The sequence below is a fragment of the Hypanus sabinus genome, unplaced genomic scaffold (assembly GCF_030144855.1).
Source record: "Hypanus sabinus isolate sHypSab1 unplaced genomic scaffold, sHypSab1.hap1 scaffold_639, whole genome shotgun sequence".
NCBI classification, from domain to species: Eukaryota; Metazoa; Chordata; class Chondrichthyes; order Myliobatiformes; family Dasyatidae; genus Hypanus; species Hypanus sabinus.
In genome coordinates, this window is record NW_026781495.1 from 265,690 (window position 1) to 286,617 (window position 20,928).

Here is a 20,928-nt window from a genome sequence, read left to right on the forward strand (position 1 = left end):
TAAAGTTTTTAAAATTAAAAGAGAAATGAGGGTGGGTCCAGGAGAAAGAAAGTGAGGCAGGGGAAATAATAACATTGGGGGCCAAGGAAATGGCAGATGAACTGAATGAGTATTTTGCATCGGTCTTCACTGTGGAAGACACTAGCAGTGAGCCTGACGTTGTACTGAGTGAAGGAAGAGAGGTGGGTGCAGTTAGTGTCAAAAACTGAAAGAACTAAAGGTACATAAGTCACCCGGACCAGAGGAACTGCTCCCTAGGGTTCTGAAAGAGGTAGCGTTGGAGATTGTGGTGGCATTAGAAACGATCTTTGAAAACTCGTCGGACTCTGTCATGGTGCCGGAGGGCTGGAAAGCTGCAAACGTCACTCTGCTCTTTAAGAAAGGAGGAAGGCAGCAGAAAGGAAATTACAGGCCAGTTCGCCTGGCCCCAGCGGTTGGGAAGACGTTGGAGTCAATTGTTAGGGATGAAGTGATGGAGTACTTGGTGACACAGGACAAGATAGGATAAAGTCTATCCCCACTCTCTCCTCTCTCCCCTTCACTCCTCCCTCTCTCAATCCCCACTCTCTCTCTCTCTCTATTCCCTCTATCCCCACTCTCCCCCCTCTCTCTCTCTATCCCCACTCTCTCTCTCCCCCTTCCCTTTTCTCTCACCTCTGACCCTCCTCATCCACTCTCTCTGCCTATCTCCCTCCCTCTCCACTCGCACTGCACCCCCCCTCTCGACCTCTCTCCCTCATTTCCCCTTTCCCTCTCCTCCTCTCTCCCATCTCTCTCTGCCCATCAATTTCTCTCTCCCTCTCACTCTCTCGCCCTCACTTTCTCTCTCCCCTCCCTCTCTCTCTCCCTCTCGCTCTCTCCCCCTCCCTCTCTCCCTCTCTTTCACTCTCTCCCCCTCTCCCTCTCTCTCTCCCTCACTTTCTCCCTCTCACTCTCTCTCTCTCCCTCTCCCTCCCTCCTCTCTCTCTTCGCCTCCCTCTCTCTCTCACCGTCTCTCTCTGTCTCTGTCTCTCTGTCTCTCTCTCTGTCTCGGAGGCTGAAGAAATTAACAGACTGGGAGAGTTTAGCGAGGGGGGTGCAGAGAGAGAGATGGAGAGAGAGAGATAGAGAGAGATATAGGGAGGGAGTAAGAGAGAGAGTGTCAGAGATGGGAAGGAGAGAGAAAGGTTAGGAGAGGTCTGGAGAGAGAGGGGGGGGGAAGTGACAGTGGGGTTAGTGAGGAATGAGTGGAGAGAGGGAGAGACCCAACTCCAGACCTCCTCCCTGTGCTGAGATTTGAACATGACTCCACCCCCAACCCAACCTCGGGCGTGACGCAGAAACACCTCACCCCTCCGAGGGACCTCGCCACCGCCCCCCCCCCCACCCTCCGCAGCCACGGATGGACCGGAGCAAGCCGTTTGCCCCCCCCCCCCCCCCCAGGCTGGGACTCCGAACCCCTGGGTCAATCTGTGCCCCGCCACGTCGGAATGCAATCACTCGTTCAGACACCGATTGCTGAGGGAGATTCGTTCAGAGTTTATTCAGGAGGAGGCGAGGACACGGCCGATCCGCGCGACGGCGGTCAATACGTGGTGAACTTGGCGACGACGTGGTCCCCATCGGAAAGCTTGTAGGCAGCCACACCTGGAGGGAGAGTGGAGTGAGGGAGGCCGGATAGGGATAGAGGGCACGAGTCACAGGGTTAGGCCAAAACTCGACACAACTGCAGCCAGGGGAGGGGGGAACGTCTGTCGGGGAGCAGACTCACCTACAGGAATGGGGCGCGAACCGACGAGGAACTGCCAGTAGGTCTTGTCCCGGGTGTTGGCCTCAGTACCCCCGATGCTGACGACGTATTCGCCCCAAGCAGAGCGTTCTGTGGAGAATCTGGAGAGGGGCGGTGAGAGAGAGAGAGAGAGAGAGAGAGAGAGTGAGTGAGTTCGGGACTGATGGCTCACCCCACCCACCTAACCACAGAAGGACGCCTCTGACTGAATTATCCCCCTTCCTCTGCCCTCCCCTCCCTCCCCTTCCCCTTGGCTGAAATCCTCCTCTGTCACAGTCATATAGACAGGAGTTTCGACCCAGTCCTGCCCAGATTCCCATCATCCCTCTAACCTTTCTTAACCGTGTCCCTGTCCGAGTGTCGTTAATGTACCTGCCCCGACCACTTCCTTTGGCAGCTCCTTCCACAGACGTACCACCCGTATCCGTCTAAACCTTTCCTATCCGTGTCCCTGTCCGAGTGTCGTTAATGTACCTGCCTCAACCACTTCCTCCGGCAGCTCCTTCCACAGACGGACCACCCGTATCCCTCTAAACCTTTCCTCTCCGTGTCCCTGTCCGAGTGTCGTTAATGTACCTGCCTCGACCACTTCCTCCGGCAGCTCCTTCCACAGATGGACCAGCCGTATCCTCTAAACCTTTCCTATCCGTGTCCCTGTCCGAGTGTCGTTAATGTACCTGCCTCGACCACTTCCTCCGGTAGATCCTTCCACAGACGGACAACCCGTATCCCTCTAAACCTTTCCTCTCCGTGTCCCTGTCCGAGTGTCGTTAATGTACCCACCTCCACCACTTCCTCCGGCAGCTCCTTCCACAGATGGACCACCCGTATCCCTCTAAACCTTTCCTATCCGTGTCCCTGTCCGAGTGTCGTTAATGTACCTGCCTCGACCACTTCCTCCGGCAGCTCCTTCCACAGACGGACCACCCGTATCCCTCTAAACCTTTCTTATCCGTGTCCCTGTCCAAGTGTCGTTAATGTACCTGCCTCGACCACTTCCTCCGGCAGCTCCTTCCACAGACGGACCACCCGTATCCCTCTAAACCTTTCCTATCCGTGTCCCTGTCCGAGTGTCGTTAAGGTACCTGCCCCGACCACTTCCTTTGGCAGCTCCTTCCACAGACGGACCACCCGTATCCCTCTAAACCTTTCCTATCCGTGTCCCTGTCCGAGTGTCGTTAATGTACCTGCCCCGACCACTTCCTCCGGCAGCTCCTTCCACAGACGTACCACCCGTATCCGTCTAAACCTTTCCTATCCGTGTCCCTGTCCGAGTGTCGTTAATGTACCTGCCCCGACCACTTCCTCCGGCAGCTCCTTTCACAGATGGACCACCCGTATCCCTCTAAACCTTTCCTATCCGTGTCCCTGTCTGAGTGTCATTAATGTACCTGCCTCGACCACTTCCTCCGGCAGCTCCTTCCACAGACGGACCACCCGTATCCCTCTATACCTTTCCTATCCGTGTCCCTGTCCGAGTGTCGTTAATGTACCTGCCTCGACCACTTCCTCCGGCAGCTCATTCCACAGACGCACCACCAGTATCCCTCTAAACCTTTCCTATCCGTGTCCCTGTCCGAGTGTCTTTAACGTACCTGCCTCGACCACTTCCTCCGGCAGCTCCTTCCACAGACGGACCACCCGTATCCCTCTAAACCTTTCCTATCCGTGTCCCTGTCCGAGTGTCGTTAATGTACCTGCCTCGACCACTTCCTCCGGCAGCTCCTTCCACAGACAGACCACCCGTATCCCTCTAAACCTTTCCTCTCCGTGTCCCTGTCCGAGTGTCGTTAATGTACCTGCCTCGACCACTTCCTCCGGCAGCTCCTTCCACAGACGGACCACCCGTATCCCTCTAAACCGTTCCTATCAGTATCACTGTCCGAGTGTCGTTAATGTACCTGCTCGACCACTTCCTCCGGCAGCTCCTTCCACAGATGGTCCACTCTTATCCCTCTAAACCTTTCCTCTCCGTGTCCCTGTCCGAATGTCGTTAATATACCTGCCTCGACCTCTTCCTCCGGCAGCTCCTTCCACAGACGGACCACCCGTATCCCTCTAAACCTTTCCTATCCGTGTCCCTGTCCGAGTGTCAATGGCACCACTCCCAAAACACTTTCCTCGCCAACCTCTTGCACAACCGTTATGTGACCTCCCGACTCCCCTCACCGACACACACCGGCCCGTCACCCCGCGTCGGGGGAACCCCTCTTCTCTACGCTGCCTCCTCTGCACTCACTTGAAGTCCCCAGGGTCTTTCAACGCAGCCACCTTCATCACGTCCAGGATGGTCGAGCCTGCGGGGACGGTGACGACGACGGAGTGGGAGCAGGCGTGCGTGCATCCCTCATCTCTCTTCACGGTGTAGCGTACCGAGATCTCCGACAGGCCGTACGTCACCGGTCCAGACTGAACGGTCGCTGATTGGGGGGGGGCCGGAGGAATCAGGTTAATGTTCAGAGTTCGAAGCGTCTTTATCGTCGGTGCAAAAGTTTTTTTTGTGTAGAAAGCTCGAGCGTGAGAATTCTCATGTGGATCTGTACTGGGTCTAATGTTGTTTGTCATATACGTTAATGATCTGGGTGATGGGGTGGCAAATTGGATTAGTAAGTATGCATTTGATACTGGGATAGGTGGTGTTGTGGATAATGAAGTAGGTTTTCAAAGCTTGCAGAGAGATTTAGGCCAGTTAGAAGAATGGGCTGAACGATGGCAGATGGAGTTTAATGCTGATAAGTGTGAGGTGCTACATTTTTGTAGGAATAATCCAATTGGGACATACACGGTAAATGGTAGGGCATTGAGGAATGCAGTAGAACAGAGTGATCTAGGAATAATGGTGCATAGTTCCCTGAAGGTGGAATCTCATGTGGATAGGGTGGTGACGAAAGCTTTTGGTATGCTGGCCTTTATAAATCAGAGCATTGAGTATAGGAGTTGGGATGTAATGTTAAAATTGTACAAGACATTGGTAAGGTCGAATTTGGAGTATTGTGTACAGTTCTGGTCACTGAATTATAGAAAAGATATCAACAAAATAGAGAGAGTACAGAGGAGATTTACTAGAGTGTTCCCTGGGTTTCAGCACCTAAGTTACAGGGAAAGGCTGAACAAGTTAGGTCTTTATTCTTTGGAGCGTAGAAAGTTGAGGGGGGACTTGATTGAGGTGTTTAAAATTATGAGGGGGATAGATAGAGTTGACGTGGATAGGCTTTTTCCTTTGACAGTAGGGGAGATGCAAACAAGAGGACATGAGTTGAGAGTTAGGGGGCAAAAGGTTAAGAGTAACACGAGGGGGAATTTCTTTACTCAGAGAGTGGTAGCTGTGTGGAACGAGCTTCCAGTAGAAGTGGTAGAGGCAGGTTCGGTATTGTCATTTAAAGTAAAATTGGATAGGTATATGGACAGGAAAGGAATGGAGGGTTATGGGCTGAGTGCGGGTCGGTGGGACTAGGTGAGAGTAAGCGTTCGGCACGGACTGGAAGGGCCGAGATGGCCTGTTTCCGTGCTGTAATTGTTATACGGTTATAGGGTTGAGAGAGAGGAGCTGGACAAAGTAGATTGGAAGAAGCTGATGTCAGGGATGTCGGCAGAGCAGAAATGGCGTGTGTTTCTGAGAAAAATGAGGAAGGTGCAGGAGACGGGAATTCCAAAAATGAAGAAAGACTCAAATGGCAAAATAGCGCAACCGTGGCTGACGAGGGAAGTCAAAGCCATTGTGAAAGCAAAAGAAAGGACATTCAACAAAGCAAAAATTAGTGGGGAGTCTTTAAAAACCTGCAGAGAGCAATTAAAAAATCATCAGAAGGGAAAAAGATGAGATATGGAAGCAAGTTCGCGGACAACATCAAAGTGGACAGGAAAAGTTTTTTAATATACTTCACTGTGAGGGTCGGCAGGGGGGAGGTGCGGAAGATTACCGGAGCAGGGTATCCGGCCAGCATCGAGAAACGACTTCCGGAGGAGGGCGGGGAGGACCTGCGAGGCGGAGACAGGGACCTGGAACGCCCCCAGCTCGGCCAGGGCTCCGAGCTCCTGCAGGACCTCCCTGGCGCCCCAAACTGCGGGCGGGATGATATCCTCGTTGGCGAATAAGGCCTGGAGATTGAGGAGGTGGGGGGGGGGGGGGGTTAGACATCATAGACTACACCCTCCCGCCCCTTCACCCCTCCCCGTCTCCGTCACCCCCTCCCTCCCCCACACCCCTCCCCATCTCCGTCACCCCCTCCCTCCCCAACACCCCTCCCCATCTCCGTCACCCCTCCCTCCCCCCACACCCCCTCCCCATCTCCGTCACCCCCTCCCTCCCCAACACCCCTCCCCGTCTCCGTCACCCCCTCCCTCCCCCGTCTCCGTCACCCCCTCCCTCCCCTACACCCCTCCCCATCTCCGTCACCCCCTCCCTCCCCTACACCCCTCCCCCATCTCCGTCACCCCCCTCCCTCCCCAACACCCCTCCCGTCTCCGTCACCCCCTCCCTCCCCCACACCCCTCACCATCTCCGTCACCCCCTCCCACCCCTACACCCCTCCCCGTCCCCGTCAACCCGTCCCTCACCCACACCCCTCCCCGTCTCCATCATCCCTCCCTCCCCAACACCCCTCGCCGTCTCTGTCACCCCCCTCCCTCCCTACACCCCTCCCTGTCTCCATCACCCCCTCCCTCCCCAACACCCCTCCCCGTCTCCGTCACACCCTCCCGCCCCTTCACCCCTCCCCGTCTCCGTCACCCCCTCCCTCCCCCACACCCCTCCCCATCTCCGTCATCCCCCTCCCACCCCTACACCCCTCCCCGTCTCCGTCACCCCCTCCCTCCCCTACACCCCTCCCTGTCTCCGTCACCCCCTCCCTCCCCAACACCCCTCCCCCTCCATCACCCCCTCCCTCCCCTACAACCCCTCCCCGTCTCCGTCACACCCTCCCTCCCCCACACCCCTCCCCATCTCCGTCATCCCCTCCCACCCCTACACCCCTCCCCGTCCCCGTCAACCCCTCCCTCCCCCACACCCCTCCCCCGTCTCCGTCACCCCCTCCCTCCCCCACACCCCTCCCCGTCTCCATCACCCCTCCCTCCCCTACACCCCTCCCCGTCTCCGTCACACCCTCCCTCCCCACACCCCTCCCCATCTCCGTCATCCCCTCCCACCCCTACACCCCCTCCCCGTCCCCATCAACCCCTCCCTCCCCCACACCCCTCCCCGTCTCCGTCACCCCCTCCCTCCCCCACACCCCTCCCCGTCTCCATCACCCCTCCCTCCCCAACAACCCTCCCCGTCTCCGTCATCCCCTCCCTCCCCTACACCCCTCCCCGTCTCCGTCACCCACTCCCTCCCCTACACCCCTCCCCGTCTCCATCACCCCTCCCTCCCCTACACTCCTCCCCGTCTCCGTCACCCCCTCCCTCCCCAACACCCCTCGCCGTCTCTGTCACCCCCTCCCTCCCGTACACCCCTCCCCGTCTCCATCACCCCCTCCCTCCCCTACACCCCTCCCCGTCTCCGTCACCCCCTCCCTCCCCTACACCCCTCCCCGTCTCCGTCATCCCCTCCCTCCCTCTACACCCCTCCCCGTCTCCATCACCCCCTCCCCGTCTCCGTCATCCCCTCCCTCCCCAACACCCCTCGCCGTCTCTGTCACCCCCTCCCTCCCGTACACCCCTCCCCGTCTCCAACACCCCCTCCCTCCCCCACACCCCTCCCCCATCTCCGTCACCCCTCCCTCCCCTACACCCCTCCCCGTCTCCATCATCCCTCCCTCCCCAACACCCCCTCGCCGTCTCTGTCACCCCCTCCTCCCCTACACCCCTCCCCATCTCCGTCACCCCCTCCCTCCCCTACACCCCTCCCCGTCTCCGTCACCCCCTCCCTCCCCTACAACCCCTCCCCGTCTCCATCACCCCCTCCCTCCCCTACACCAATCCCCGTCTCCGTCACACCTTCCCTCCACTACACCCCTCCTCGTCTCCGTCACCCCCTCCCTCCACTACACCCCTCCCCGTCTCCGTCAACCCCTCCATCCCCTACACCCCTCACCGTCTCCGTCACCCCCCTCCCTCCCCTACACCCCTCCCCGTCTCCGTCACCCCCTCCCTCCCTACACCCCTCCCCGTCTCCGTCACCCCCTCCCTCCCCTACACCCCCTCCCCGTCTCCATCACCCCCCTCCCCGTCTCCATCACCCCTCCCTCCCCTACACCCCTCCCCGTCTCCGTCACCCCTTCCCTCCCCAACAACCCTCCCCGTCTCCGTCATCCCCTCCCTCCCCTACACCCCTCCCCGTCTCCGTCACCCACTCCCTCCCCTACACCCCTCCCCGTCTCCGTCACCCCCTCCCTCCCCCACACCCCTCCCCGTCTCCATCACCCCTCCCTCCCCTACAACCCCTCCCCGTCTCCGTCACACCCTCCCTCCCCCACACCCCTCCCCATCTCCGTCATCCCCTCCCACCCCTACACCCCTCCCCGTCCCCATCAACCCCTCCCTCCCCCACACCCCTCCCCGTCTCCGTCACCCCCTCCCTCCCCCACACCCCTCCCCGTCTCCATCACCCCTCCCTCCCCAACAACCCTCCCCGTCTCCGTCATCCCCTCCCTCCCCTACACCCCTCCCCGTCTCCGTCACCCACTCCCTCCCCTACACCCCTCCCCGTCTCCATCACCCCTCCCTCCCCTACACTCCTCCCCGTCTCCGTCACCCCCTCCCTCCCCAACACCCCTCGCCGTCTCTGTCACCCCCCTCCCTCCCGTACACCCCTCCCCGTCTCCATCACCCCCTCCCTCCCCTACACCCCTCCCCGTCTCCGTCACCCCCTCCCTCCCCTACACCCCTCCCCGTCTCCGTCATCCCCTCCCTCCTCTACACCCCTCCCCGTCTCCATCACCCCCTCCCCGTCTCCGTCATCCCCTCCCTCCCCAACACCCCTCGCCGTCTCTGTCACCCCCTCCCTCCCGTACACCCCTCCCCGTCTCCAACACCCCCTCCCTCCCCCACACCCCTCCCCATCTCCGTCACCCCTCCCTCCCCTACACCCCTCCCCGTCTCCATCATCCCTCCCTCCCCAACACCCCTCGCCGTCTCTGTCACCCCCTCCCTCCCCTACACCCCTCCCCATCTCCGTCACCCCCTCCCTCCCCTACACCCCTCCCCGTCTCCGTCACCCCCTCCCTCCCCTACACCCCTCCCCGTCTCCATCACCCCCTCCCTCCCCTACACCAATCCCCGTCTCCGTCACACCTTCCCTCCACTACACCCCTCCTCGTCTCCGTCACCCCCTCCCTCCACTACACCCCTCCCCGTCTCCGTCAACCCCTCCATCCCCTACACCCCTCACCGTCTCCGTCACCCCCTCCCTCCCCTACACCCCTCCCCGTCTCCGTCACCCCCTCCCTCCCCTACACCCCTCCCCGTCTCCGTCACCCCCTCCCTCCCCTACACCCCTCCCCGTCTCCATCACCCCCTCCCCGTCTCCATCACCCCTCCCTCCCCTACACCCCTCCCCGTCTCCGTCACCCCTTCCCTCCCCAACAACCCTCCCCGTCTCCGTCATCCCCTCCCTCCCCTACACCCCTCCCCGTCTCCGTCACCCACTCCCTCCCCTACACCGCTCCCCGTCTCCATCACCCCTCCCTCCCCTACACTCCTCCCCGTCTCCGTCACCCCCTCCCTCCCCAACACCCCTCACTGTCTCTGTCACCCCCTCCCTCCCGTACACCCCTCCCCGTCTCCATCACCCCCTCCCTCCCCTACACCCCTCCCCGTCTCCGTCACCCCCTCCCTCCCCTACACCCCTCCCCGTCTCCGTCATCCCCTCCCTCCTCTACACCCCTCCCCGTCTCCATCACCCCCTCCCCGTCTCCGTCATCCCCTCCCTCCCCAACACCCCTCGCCGTCTCTGTCACCCCCTCCCTCCCGTACACCCCTCCCCGTCTCCAACACCCCCTCCCTCCCCCACACCCCTCCCCATCTCCGTCACCCCTCCCTCCCCTACACCCCTCCCCGTCTCCATCATCCCTCCCTCCCCAACACCCCTCGCCGTCTCTGTCACCCCCTCCCTCCCCTACACCCCTCCCCATCTCCGTCACCCCCTCCCTCCCCTACACCCCTCCCCGTCTCCGTCACCCCCTCCCTCCCCTACACCCCTCCCCGTCTCCATCACCCCCTCCCTCCCCTACACCAATCCCCGTCTCCGTCACACCTTCCCTCCACTACACCCCTCCTCGTCTCCGTCACCCCCTCCCTCCACTACACCCCTCCCCGTCTCCGTCAACCCCTCCATCCCCTACACCCCTCACCGTCTCCGTCACCCCCTACCTCCCCTACACCCCTCCCCGTCTCCGTCACCCCCTCCCTCCCCTACACCCCTCCCCGTCTCCGTCACCCCCTCCCTCCCCTACACCCCTCCCCGTCTCCATCACCCCCTCCCCGTCTCCATCATCCCTCCCTCCCCAACACCCCTCGCCGTCTCTGTCACCCCCTCCCTCCCGTACACCCCTCCCCGTCTCCATCACCCCCTCCCTCCCCCACACCCCTCCCCATCTCCGTCATCCCTCCCTCCCCAACACCCCTCGCCGTCTCCGTCACCCCCTCCCTCCCCCACACCCCTCCCCATCTCCGTCATCCCCTCCCACCCCTACACCCCTCCCCGTCCCCGTCAACCCCTCCCTCCCCCACACCCCTCCCCGTCTCCATCATCCCTCCCTCCCCAACACCCCTCGCCGTCTCTGTCACTCCCTCCCTCCCCCACACCCCTCCCCGTCTCCGTCACCCCCTCCCTCCCCCACACCCCTCCCCATCTCCGTCACCCCCTCCCAACCCAACACCCCTCCCCGTCTCCGTCACCCCCTCCCTCCCCTACACCCCTCCCCGTCTCCATCACCCCTCCCTCCCCTACACCCCTCCCCGTCTCCGTCACCCCCTCCCTCCACTACACCCCTCCCCGTCTCCGTCACCCCCTCCCTCCCCTAAACCCCGCCCCGTCTCCGTCACCCCTCCCGCCCCTACACCCCTCCCCGTCTCCGTCACCCCCTCCCCGTCTCCATCATCCCTCCCTCTCCCACACCCCTCCCTGTCTCCATCACCCCCTCCCTCCCCCACACCCCTCCCTGTCTCCGTCACCCCCTCCCTCCCCTACACACCTCCCTGTCTCCGTCACCCCCCTCCCTCCCCTACACCCCTCCCCGTCTCCGTCACCCCTCCCTCCCACTCACCTCCCCGTCTCCGTCACCCCCTCCCTCCCCGACACCCCTCCCCGTCTCCGTCACCCACTCCCTCCCCTACACCCCTCCCCATCTCCATCACCCCTCCCTCCCCCTCACCTCCCCGTCTCTGTCACCCTCTCCCTCCACTACACCCCTCCCCATCTCCGTCACCCCCTCCTTCCCCTACACCCCTCCCGTCTCCGTCACCCCTCCCTCCTCCACACCCCTCCCCGTCTCCATCACCCCCTCCCTCCCCTATACCCCACTCCGTCTCCGTCACCCACTCCCTCCCCTACACCCCTCCCCGTCTCCATCATCCCTCCCTCTCCCACACCCCTCCCCGTCTCCATCACCCCCTCCCTCCACTACTCCCCTCCCCGTCTCCGTCACCCCCTCCCTCCCCTACACCCCTCCCCGTCTCCGTCACCCCCTCCCTCCCCTACACCCCTCCCCGTCTCCATCACCCCTCCCTCCCACTCACCTCCCCGTCTCCGTCACCCCCTCCCTCCCCGACACCTCTCCCCGTCTCCGTCACCCACTCCCTCCCCTACACCCCTCCCCGTCTCCATCACCCCTCCCTCCCCCTCACCTCCCCGTCTCTGTCACCCTCTCCCTCCACTACACCCCTCCCCATCTCCGTCACCCCCCTCCTTCCCCTACACCCCTCCCGTCTCCGTCACCCCTCCCTCCTCCACACCCCTCCCCGTCTCCATCACCCCCTCCCTCCCCTATACCCCACTCCGTCTCCGTCACCCACTCCCTCCCCTACACCCCTCCCCGTCTCCATCATCCCTCCCTCTCCCACACCCCTCCCCGTCTCCATCACCCCCTCCCTCCACTACTCCCCTCCCCGTCTCCGTCACCCCCTCCCTCCCCTACACCCCTCCCCGTCTCCGTCACCCCCTCCCTCCCCTACACCCCTCCCCGTCTCCGTCACCCCCTCCCTCCCCTTCACACCTCCCTGTCTCCGTCACCCCCTCCCTCCCCCACACCCCTCCCCGTCTCCGTCACCCCCTCCCTCCCCTACACCCCTCCCCGTCTCCGTCACACCCTCCCTCCCCTGCACACCTCCCTGTCTCCGTCACCCCCTCCCTCCCCTACACACCTCCCTGTCTCCGTCACCCCCTCCCTCCCCTACACCCCTCCCCGTCTCCATCACCCCTCCCTCCCACTCACCTCCCCGTCTCCGTCACCCCCTCCCTCCCCTACACCCCTCCCCGTCTCCGTCACCCACTCCCTCCCCTACACCCCTCCCCTTCTCCATCACCCCTCCCTCCCCCTCACCTCCCCGTCTCTGTCACCCTCTCCCTCCACTACACCCCTCCCCATCTCCGTCACCCCCTCCCTCCCCTACACCCCTCCCCATCTCCGTCACCCCTCCCTCCTCCACACCCCTCCCCGTCTCCATCACCCCCTCCCTCCCCTATACCCCACTCCGTCTCCGTCACCCCCTCCCTCCCCCACACCCCTCCCCATCTCCGTCACCCCCTCCCAACCCAACACCCCTCCCCGTCTCCGTCACCCCCTCCCTCCCCTACACCCCTCCCCGTCTCCATCACCCCCTCCCTCCACTACACCCCTCCCCGTCTCCGTCACCCCCTCCCTCCCCTACACCCCTCCCCGTCTCCGTCACCCCCTCCCTCCCCTAAACCCCTCCCCGTCTCCGTCACCCCCTCCCTCCCCTACACCCCTCCCCGTCTCCGTCAACCCCTCCCTCCCCTACACCCCTCCCCGTCTCCGTCACCCCCTCCCTCCCCTACACCCCTCCCCGTCTCCGTCTCCCCCTCCCTCCCCCACACCCCTCCCCGTCTCCGTCACCATCTCCCTCCCCTACACCCCACCCCATCTCCGTCTCTCCCTCCCTCCCCCACACCGCTCCACGTCTCCGTCACCCCCTCCCTCCCCTACACCCCTCCCCGTCTCCGTCACCCTCTCCCTCCCCTACACCCCTCCCCATCTCCGTCAACCCCTCCCTCCCCTACACCCCTCCCCATCTCCATCACCCCCTCCCTCCCCTACACACCTCCCCATCTCCATCACCCCCTCCCTCCCCTACACCCCTCCCCGTCTCCGTCATCACCTCCCTCCCCTACACCCCTCCCCATCTCCATCACCCCCTCCCTCCCCGTCTCCGTCACCCCTCCCTCCCCGTCTCCGTCACCCCCTCCTTCCCCTACACCCCTCCCCGTCTCCATCACCCCCTCCCTCCCCGTCTCCGTCAGCCTCTCCCTCCCCTACACCCCTCCCCGTCTCCGTCACCCCCTCCCTCCCCTACACCCCTCCCCATCTCCGTCACCCCCTCCCTCCCCTACACACCTCCCCATCTCCATCACCCCCTCCCTCCCCTACACCCCTCCCCGTCTCCGTCATCACCTCCCTCCCCTACACCCCTCCCCATCTCCATCACCCCCTCCCTCCCCGTCTCCGTCACCCCTCCCTCCCCGTCTCCGTCACCCCCTCCTTCCCCTACACCCCTCCCCGTCTCCATCACCCCCTCCCTCCCCGTCTCCGTCAGCCTCTCCCTCCCCTACACCCCTCCCCGTCTCCGTCACCCCCTCCCTCCCCTACACCCCTCCTCATCTCCGTCACCCACTCCCTCCCCGTCTCCGTCACCCCCTCCCTCCCCTACACCCCTCCCCGTCTCCGTCACACCCCTCCCTCCCCATCTCCGTCACCCTCTCCCTCCCCTACACCCCTCCTCATCTCCGTCACCCACTCCCTCCCCGTCTCCGTCACCCCCTCCCTCCCCACACTCCGTGACCTCTCCCTCTGTGGGATCACCCTGTGCCCACCTGCGCGGCCAGCCCGGTGCTGTAGATGTTGCCGATGGTGTGCTGGTCGGTCCGCGCACTGTACAGCTCCAGGGTCAGCTTGAGCCGGGCGTCCCTCACGGTGTCCTCGGGCTGGGAACTTCCCTGTTGGAGGCAGCGGAGGGCCAGGGCCGAGACGGCCTCGGTGTCTGCCAAAGGGCCGAGAGCAATGGGGGCTGAGTCTGGACATTCGCTCCCCTCCCTTTCCGCTCCCTGCTTCTCCTCCCGATCTCCCCCGTTGGCCTCCTCTTCAACAGCTCTGTCCTCCCCTCAGCTGCATCACTCAGAAACGAGTCATACCCTCCATCCTCCCCTTCCCTCCTTTCTCACTCCCTCCCTCCCCATCTCCCTCTACCGTCTCTCCCTCCCTCCCTCCCCATCTCCCTCTACCCTCTCTCCCTCTTCTCTCTCTCACTCCCTCCCTCCCCATCTCCCTCTAACGTCTCTCCCTCCCTCACTCCCCATCTCCCTCTACCGTCTCTCCCTCCCTCCCTCCCCATCTCCCTCTACCCTCTCTCCCTCTTCTCTCTCTCACTCCCTCCCTCCCCATCTCCCTCTAACGTCTCTCCCTCCCTCACTCCCCATCTCCCTCTACCGTCTCTCCCTCCCTCCCTCCCCATCTCCCTCTACCGTCTCTCCCTCCCTCCCTCCCTCTCTCCCTCTTCTCTTTCTCACTCCCTCCCTCCCCATCTCCCTCTACCGTCTCTCCCTCCCTCCCTCCCCATCTCCCTCTACCCTCTCTCCCTCTTCTCTTTCTCACTCCCTCCCCATCTCCCTCTACCGTCTCTCCCTTCCTCCCTCCCCAACTCCCTCTACCCTCTCTCCTTCTCTCTCTCCCTCCCTCCCCATCTCCCTCTACCCTCTCTCCCTCTTCTCTCTCTCACTCCCTCCCTCCCCATCTCCCTCTAACGTCTCTCCCTCCCTCACTCCCCATCTCCCTCTACCGTCTCTCCCTCCCTCCCTCCCCATCTCCCTCTACCCTCTCTCCCTCTTCTCTCTCTCACTCCCTCCCTCCCCATCTCCCTCTAACGTCTCTCCCTCCCTCACTCCCCATCTCCCTCTACCGTCTCTCCCTCCCTCCCTCCCCATCTCCCTCTACCGTCTCTCCCTCCCTCCCTCCCTCTCTCCCTCTTCTCTTTCTCACTCCCTCCCTCCCCATCTCCCTCTACCGTCTCTCCCTCCCTCCCTCCCCATCTCCCTCTACCCTCTCTCCCTCTTCTCTTTCTCACTCCCTCCCCATCTCCCTCTACCGTCTCTCCCTTCCTCCCTCCCCAACTCCCTCTACCCTCTCTCCTTCTCTCTCTCCCTCCCTCCCCATCTCCCTCTACCGTCTCTCCCTCCCTCACTCCCCATCTCCCTCTACCGTCTCTCCCTCCCTCCCTCCCCATCTCCCTCTACCGTCTCTCCCTCCCTCCCTCTCTCTCTCCCTCTTCTCTCTCTCACCCCCTCCCTCCCCATCTCCCTCTACCGTCTCCCTCCCTCACTCCCCATCTCCCTCTACCGTCTCTCCCTCCCTCCCTCCCCATCTCCCTCTACCGTCTCTCCCTCCCTCCCTCCCTCTCTCCCTCTTCTCTTTCTCACTCCCTCCCTCCCCATCTCCCTCTACCGTCTCTCCCTTCCTCCCTCCCCATCTCCCTCTACCCTCTCTCCTTCTCTCTCTCACTCCCTCCCCATCTCCCTCTACCCTCTCTCCCTCTTCTCTCTCTCACTCCCTCCCCATCTCCCTCTACCCTCTCCCTCCACTCTCTCTCTCACTCCCTCCCTCCCCATTCCCCTCTACCCTCTCTCCCTCCACTCTCACTCCCACCCTCCCCATCTCCCTCTACCCACTCTCACGCCCTCCCTCCCCATCTCCCTCTACCCTCTCTTCCTCCACTCTCTCACTCCCTCCCTCCCTCTCTCCCTCCACTCTCTCTCTCACACCCTCCCTCCCCATCTCCCTCTACCGTCTCTCCACTCTCTCTCACGCCCTCTCTCCCCATCTCCCTCTACCCTCTCTCCCTCCACTCTCTCTCTCACTCCCTCCCTCCCCATCTCCCTCTACCCGCTCTCACTCCCTCCCTCCCCATCTCCCTCTACCCACTCTCACTCCCTCCCTCCCCATCTCCCTCTACCCTCTCTCCCTCCACTCTCTCACTCCCTCCCTCCCCATCTCCCTCTACCCTCTCTCCCTCCACTCTCTCCCCCGCCCCCCCGCTCCGATTTCACTCACCGACCTGTGTGACGAAACCCTTCCTCACAGCGTCCGAGAAAGCCTGGACGTCCATCTCACTCACCGGGGAGCCGATCTCGCAGAGGCCGAGCAGGGCCAGCGCCACCTCATAGTAGGATGTCACCGGGCGAGCGTCCATGACTGAGGGAGGGGCAGCGAGGGGGTGAAAGGTGGAGAGGGGGAAGGGGAGAGGGGGGGGGCGAGAGGACAGGGAGAGTGAGGGAGGGAGAGAGAGGGGAGAGGGGCAGCGAGGGGGAGGGAGGGGCAGCGAGGGGGAGGGAGGGAGAGCCAGGGGGTGAAAGGTGGAGAGGGGGAAGGAGAGGGGGGGGGCGAGAGGACAGGGAGAGTGAGGCAGGGAGAGAGAGGGGAGAGAGGGGCAGCGAGGGGGAGGGAGGGAGAGCCAGGGGGTGAAAGGTGGAGAGGGGGAAGGGGAGAGGGGGGGGCGAGAGGACAGGGAGAGTGAGGGAGGGAGAGAGAGGGGAGAGAGGGGCAGCGAGGGGGAGGGAGGGGCAGCGAGGGGGAGGGAGGGAGAGCCAGGGGGTGAAAGGTGGAGAGGGGGAAGGAGAGGGGGGGGCGAGAGGACAGGGAGAGTGAGGGAGGGAGAGAGAGGGGAGAGAGGGGCAGCGAGGGGGAGGGAGGGGCAGCGAGGGGGAGGGAGGGAGAGCCAGAGGGTGAAAGGTGGAGAGGGGGAAGGAGAGGGGGGGGCGAGAGGACAGGGAGAGTGAGGGAGGGAGAGAGAGGGGAGAGAGGGGCAGCGAGGGGGAGGGAGGGGCAGCGAGGGGGAGGGAGGGAGAGCCAGGGGGTGAAAGGTGGAGGGGGGAAGGAGAGGGGGGGGCGAGAGGACAGGGAGAGTGAGGGAGGGAGAGAGAGGGGAGAGAGGGGCAGCGAGGGGGAGGGAGGGAGAGCCAGGGGGTGAAAGGTGGAGAGGGGGAAGGAGAGGGGGGGGGGCGAGAGGACAGGGAGAGTGAGTGAGGGAGGGAGAGAGAGGGGAGAGAGGGGCAGCGAGGGGGAGGGAGGGAGAGCCAGGGGGTGAAAGGTGGAGAGGGGGAATGAGAGGGGGGGGGGCGAGAGGACAGGGAGAGTGAGTGAGGGAGGGAGAGAGAGGGGAGAGAGGGGCAGCGAGGGGGAGGGAGGGAGAGCCAGGGGGGTGAAAGGTGGACAGAGGTGGAGAGGGGGAAGGGGAGGGGGGGCAAGAGGACAGGGAGAGTGAGGGAGGGAGAGAGAGGGGAGAGAGGGGCAGTGAGGGGCAGCGAGGGGGAGCGAGGGGGAGGGAGGGAGAGCCAGGGGGTGAAAGGTGGAGAGAGGGGAGAGGGGGGGGGCGAGAGGACAGGGAGAGTGAGGGAGGGAGAGCGGGAGAGAGGGGTTAGAGAGAGAGATTGATCAGTAAGAGGTCAATACTCCGCCTCCCCAACCCGCACACACGGAGAGACAGAAACACAGAAAGACAGACAGACAGACTTTATTGATCCCGAGGGAAATTGGGTTTTGTTACAGTCAGACCAAGCAAGAACAGTGTAGAAATATAGCAACAGAAAACCAGAAATAATTAAATAAAAGTTAATCGTGCCCAGTGGAAATAAGTCCAGGACCAGCCTATTGGCTCAGGGTGTCTGACACTCCGAGGGAGGAGTTGTAAAGTTTGATGGCCACAGACAGGAATGACTTCCTGTGACGCTCAGTGTTACATCTCGGTGGAATGAGTCTCTGGCTGAATGTACTCCTGTGCCTAACCGGTACATTATGGAGTGGATGGGAGTCATTGTCCAAGATGGCATGCAACTTGGACAGCATCCTCTTTTCAGACGCCACCGTCAGAGAGTCCAGTTCCACCCCCACAATGTCACTGGCCTTACGAATGGGTTTGGAGTGGAGTGGACATTATGGAGTGGATGGGAGTCGTTGTCCAAGATGGATTCTTGGAGCATCCGGTGGTGGGGGGTGGGGGGAAAGTCGGAGAGGTAGGAAGGTCACACAGAGAGTGGTGGGTGTGTGGAATGTCCCGGTGGGGTTCAGGGGCATTTGAGAGACAGGCAACCATGGATGATACTTGGGAGGGAAGTGTTGCATTTAACTCCAGAGGGGGTGAGACGGCCCCTCCCCTCGCCACCCCCCCAACCACTCTCCTCACCGATACTGTTCATCTCAGCTGCCAGCTTGTCCTGCAGTAACCGGACCAGGTCGATGGGGGATGTGTTTGTGTGATCGGTGACCTGGGCCGGGTCGACACACGAGGCTCTCAGTGCCAGGACGTAGAGGCCCAGCATGCCGCTGGAGAACGAGTGGCCTGGGGGTGGGGGAGAGCGCAGAGGGTTACCTACTCCACCCTGCAGTACGCATTTCACCGTCTCCATCACCCCCTCCCTCTCCTACACCCCTCCCCGTCTCCGTCACACCCTCCCTCCCCTACACCCATCCCCTTCTCCATCACCACCTCCCTCCCCAACACCCCTCCCCGTCTCCATCACCCCCTCCCCCCCCTACACCCCTCCCTGTCTCCGTCACCCCCTCCCTCCCCTACACCCCTCCCCGTCTCCGTCAGACCCTCCCACCCCTACACCCCTCCCCGTCTCCGTCACCCCCTCCCTCCCCTACACCCCTCCCCGTCTCTGTCACCCCCTCCCTCCCCGTCTCCGTCACCCCTCCCTCCCCTACACCCATCCCCTTCTCCATCACCACCTCCCTCCCCAACACCCCTCCCCGTCTCCGTCACCACCTACCCCCCACACCCCTCCCTGTCTCCGTCACCCCCTCCCTCCCCCACACCCCGACCCGTCTCCGTCACCCCCTCCCTCTCCTACACCCCTCCCCGTCTCCGTCACACCCTCCCTCCCCTACACCCATCCCCTTCTCCATCACCACCTCCCTCCCCAACACCCCTCCCCGTCTCCGTCACCACCTCCCCCCCCACACCCCTCCCTGTCTCCGTCACCCCCTCCCTCCCCCACACCCCGACCCGTCTCCGTCACCCCCTCCCTCCCCTACACCCCTCCCTGTCTCCGTCACCCCCTCCCTCCCCTACACCCCTCCCCGTCTCCGTCAACCCCCCCTCCCCTACACCCCTCCACGTCTCCGTCACCACCTCCCTCCCCTACACCCCTCCCCGTCTCCGTCACCCTCTCCCTCCCCTACACCCCTCCCCGTCTCCGTCACCCCCTCCCTCCCCCACGACCCTCCCCGTCTCCGTCACCCCCTCTCTCCCGCACACCTCCCCGTCTCCGTCACCCCCACACTCCCCACACCCCTCCCCGTCTCCGTAACCCCCTCCATCCACTACACCCCTCCCCATCCCCATCACCCCCTCACTCCCCACACCCCACCCCGTCTCCGTCACCCCCTCCCTCCCCTACACCCCTCCCCATCTCCGTCACCCCCTCACTCCCCTACACCCCTCCCCGTCTCCGTCACCCCCTCACTCCCCACACCCCTCCCCATCACCGTCACCCCCTCACTCCCCTACACCCCTCCCCATCTCCGTCACCCCCTCACTCCCCTACACCCCTCCCCGTCTCCGTCACCACCTCCCTCCCCTACACCCCTCCCCATCTCCGTCACCCCCTCAGTCCCCTATACCCCTCCCCGTCTCCGTCACCCCCTCCCTCCCCTACACCCCTCCCCATCTCTGTCACCCCCTCACTCCCCTACACCACTCCCCGTCTCCGTCACCACCTCCCTCCCCTACACCCCTCCTCATCTCCGTCACCCCCTCCCTCCCCTACACACCTCCCCGTCTCCGTCACCCCTTCCTCCCTGCACCCCTCCCCTTCTCCCTCACCCCCTCCCTCCCCCACGCCCCTCCCTGGCTCCGTCACCCCCTCCCACCCCATCTCTGTCAACCCCTCCCTCCCATACACCCCTCCCCGTCTCCGTCACCCCCTCATTCTCCTACACCCCTCCCAGTCTCGGTCACCCCCTCCCTCCCACACACCCCATCTCAGTCACCCCCTCCCTCTCCTACACCCCTCCCTCCCTTACACCCCTCCCCATCTCAGTCAACCCCTCCCTCTCCTACACCCCTCCCTCCCTTACACCCCTCCCCGTCTCCATCACCCCCTCCCTCCCCTACACCCCTCCCCGTCTCCATCACCCCCTCCCTCCCCTACACCCCTCCCGTCTCCGTCACCCCTCCCTCCCCTACACCCCTCCCCATCTCCGTCACCCCCTCACTCCCCTACACCCCTCCCCGTCTCCGTCACCACCTCCCTCCCCTACACCCCTCACCATCTCCGTCACCCCCTCACTCCCCTACACCCCTCCCCGTCTCCGTCACCCCCTCCCTCCCCTACACCCCTCCCCATCTCCGTCATCCCCTCACTCCCCTACACCCCTCCCCGTCTCCGTCACCACCTCCCTCCCCTACACCCCTCCTCATCTCCGTCACCCCCTCCCTCCCCTACACCCCTCCCCGTCTCCGTCACCCCTCCCTCCCTACACCCCTCCCCGTCTCCCTCACCCCCTCCCTCCCCCATGCCCCTCCCCGTCTCCGTCAACCCCTCCCTCCCTTACACACCTACCCGTCTCCGTCACTCCCTCCCTCCCCTACACCCCTCCCCGTCTCTGTCACCCCTCCCACCCCTACACCCCTCCCCGTCTCCGTCACCCCCTCCCTCCCCAACACCCCTCCATCTCCATCACACCTCCCTCCCCTACACCCCTCCCCGTCTCCGTCACCCCCTCCCTCCCCTACACCCCTCCCCGTCTCCGTCACCCCCTTCCTCCCCTACACCCCTCCCCATCTCCATCACCCCCTCCCTCCCCTACTCCCCTCCCCATCTCCATCACCCCCTCCCTCCCACACACCCCTCCCTCCCTTACACCCCTCCCCATCTCCGTCACCCCTCCCTGCCCTACACCCCTCCCCGTCTCCATCACCCCCTCCCTCCCCTACACACCTCCCCGTCTCCGTCACCCCACCCTCCCCTACACCTCTCCCCGTCTCTCACCCCC

The 20,928-nt window shown here is 63.6% G+C and overlaps 1 protein-coding gene across 2 annotated transcripts; it reads right to left on the reverse strand.

Annotated features, from left to right (window-relative positions):
* Positions 1–1,501: 1,501 nt before the first annotated feature.
* Positions 1,502–18,284, reverse strand: LOC132389729 (cobalamin binding intrinsic factor-like). Of its 2 annotated transcripts, none has more exons than XM_059962296.1 (7): positions 18,113–18,284; positions 15,985–16,125; positions 13,755–13,921; positions 5,689–5,866; positions 4,008–4,188; positions 1,751–1,869; positions 1,502–1,626 (listed from the first exon to the last, which is right to left on the reverse strand). In XM_059962296.1, exons 1-7 carry the CDS (start codon positions 18,246–18,248, stop codon positions 1,565–1,567), a joined length of 984 nt encoding a protein of 327 aa, XP_059818279.1. In that variant the 5' UTR covers positions 18,249–18,284; the 3' UTR covers positions 1,502–1,564. The 2 variants fall into 2 exon arrangements, with proteins under 2 accessions (XP_059818279.1, XP_059818278.1); XM_059962295.1 differs by having other exon boundaries at positions 5,653–5,866.
* Positions 18,285–20,928: the final 2,644 nt, after the last annotated feature.

Excerpts from the sequence above, each read along its gene's own strand:
- LOC132389729 (XM_059962295.1), bottom strand. The coding sequence starts at position 18,248 with ATGCTGGGCCTCTACGTCCTGGCACTGAGAGCCTCGTGTGTCGACCCG. Across the intron at positions 13,922-15,984 it reads GGGTTTCGTCACACAGGTCG|ACACCGAGGCCGTCTCGGCC; the intron begins GTGAGTGAAATC and ends GCCCTTTGGCAG. Across the intron at positions 1,627-1,750 it reads TTCGCGCCCCATTCCTGTAG|GTGTGGCTGCCTACAAGCTT; the intron begins GTGAGTCTGCTC and ends CTCTCCCTCCAG.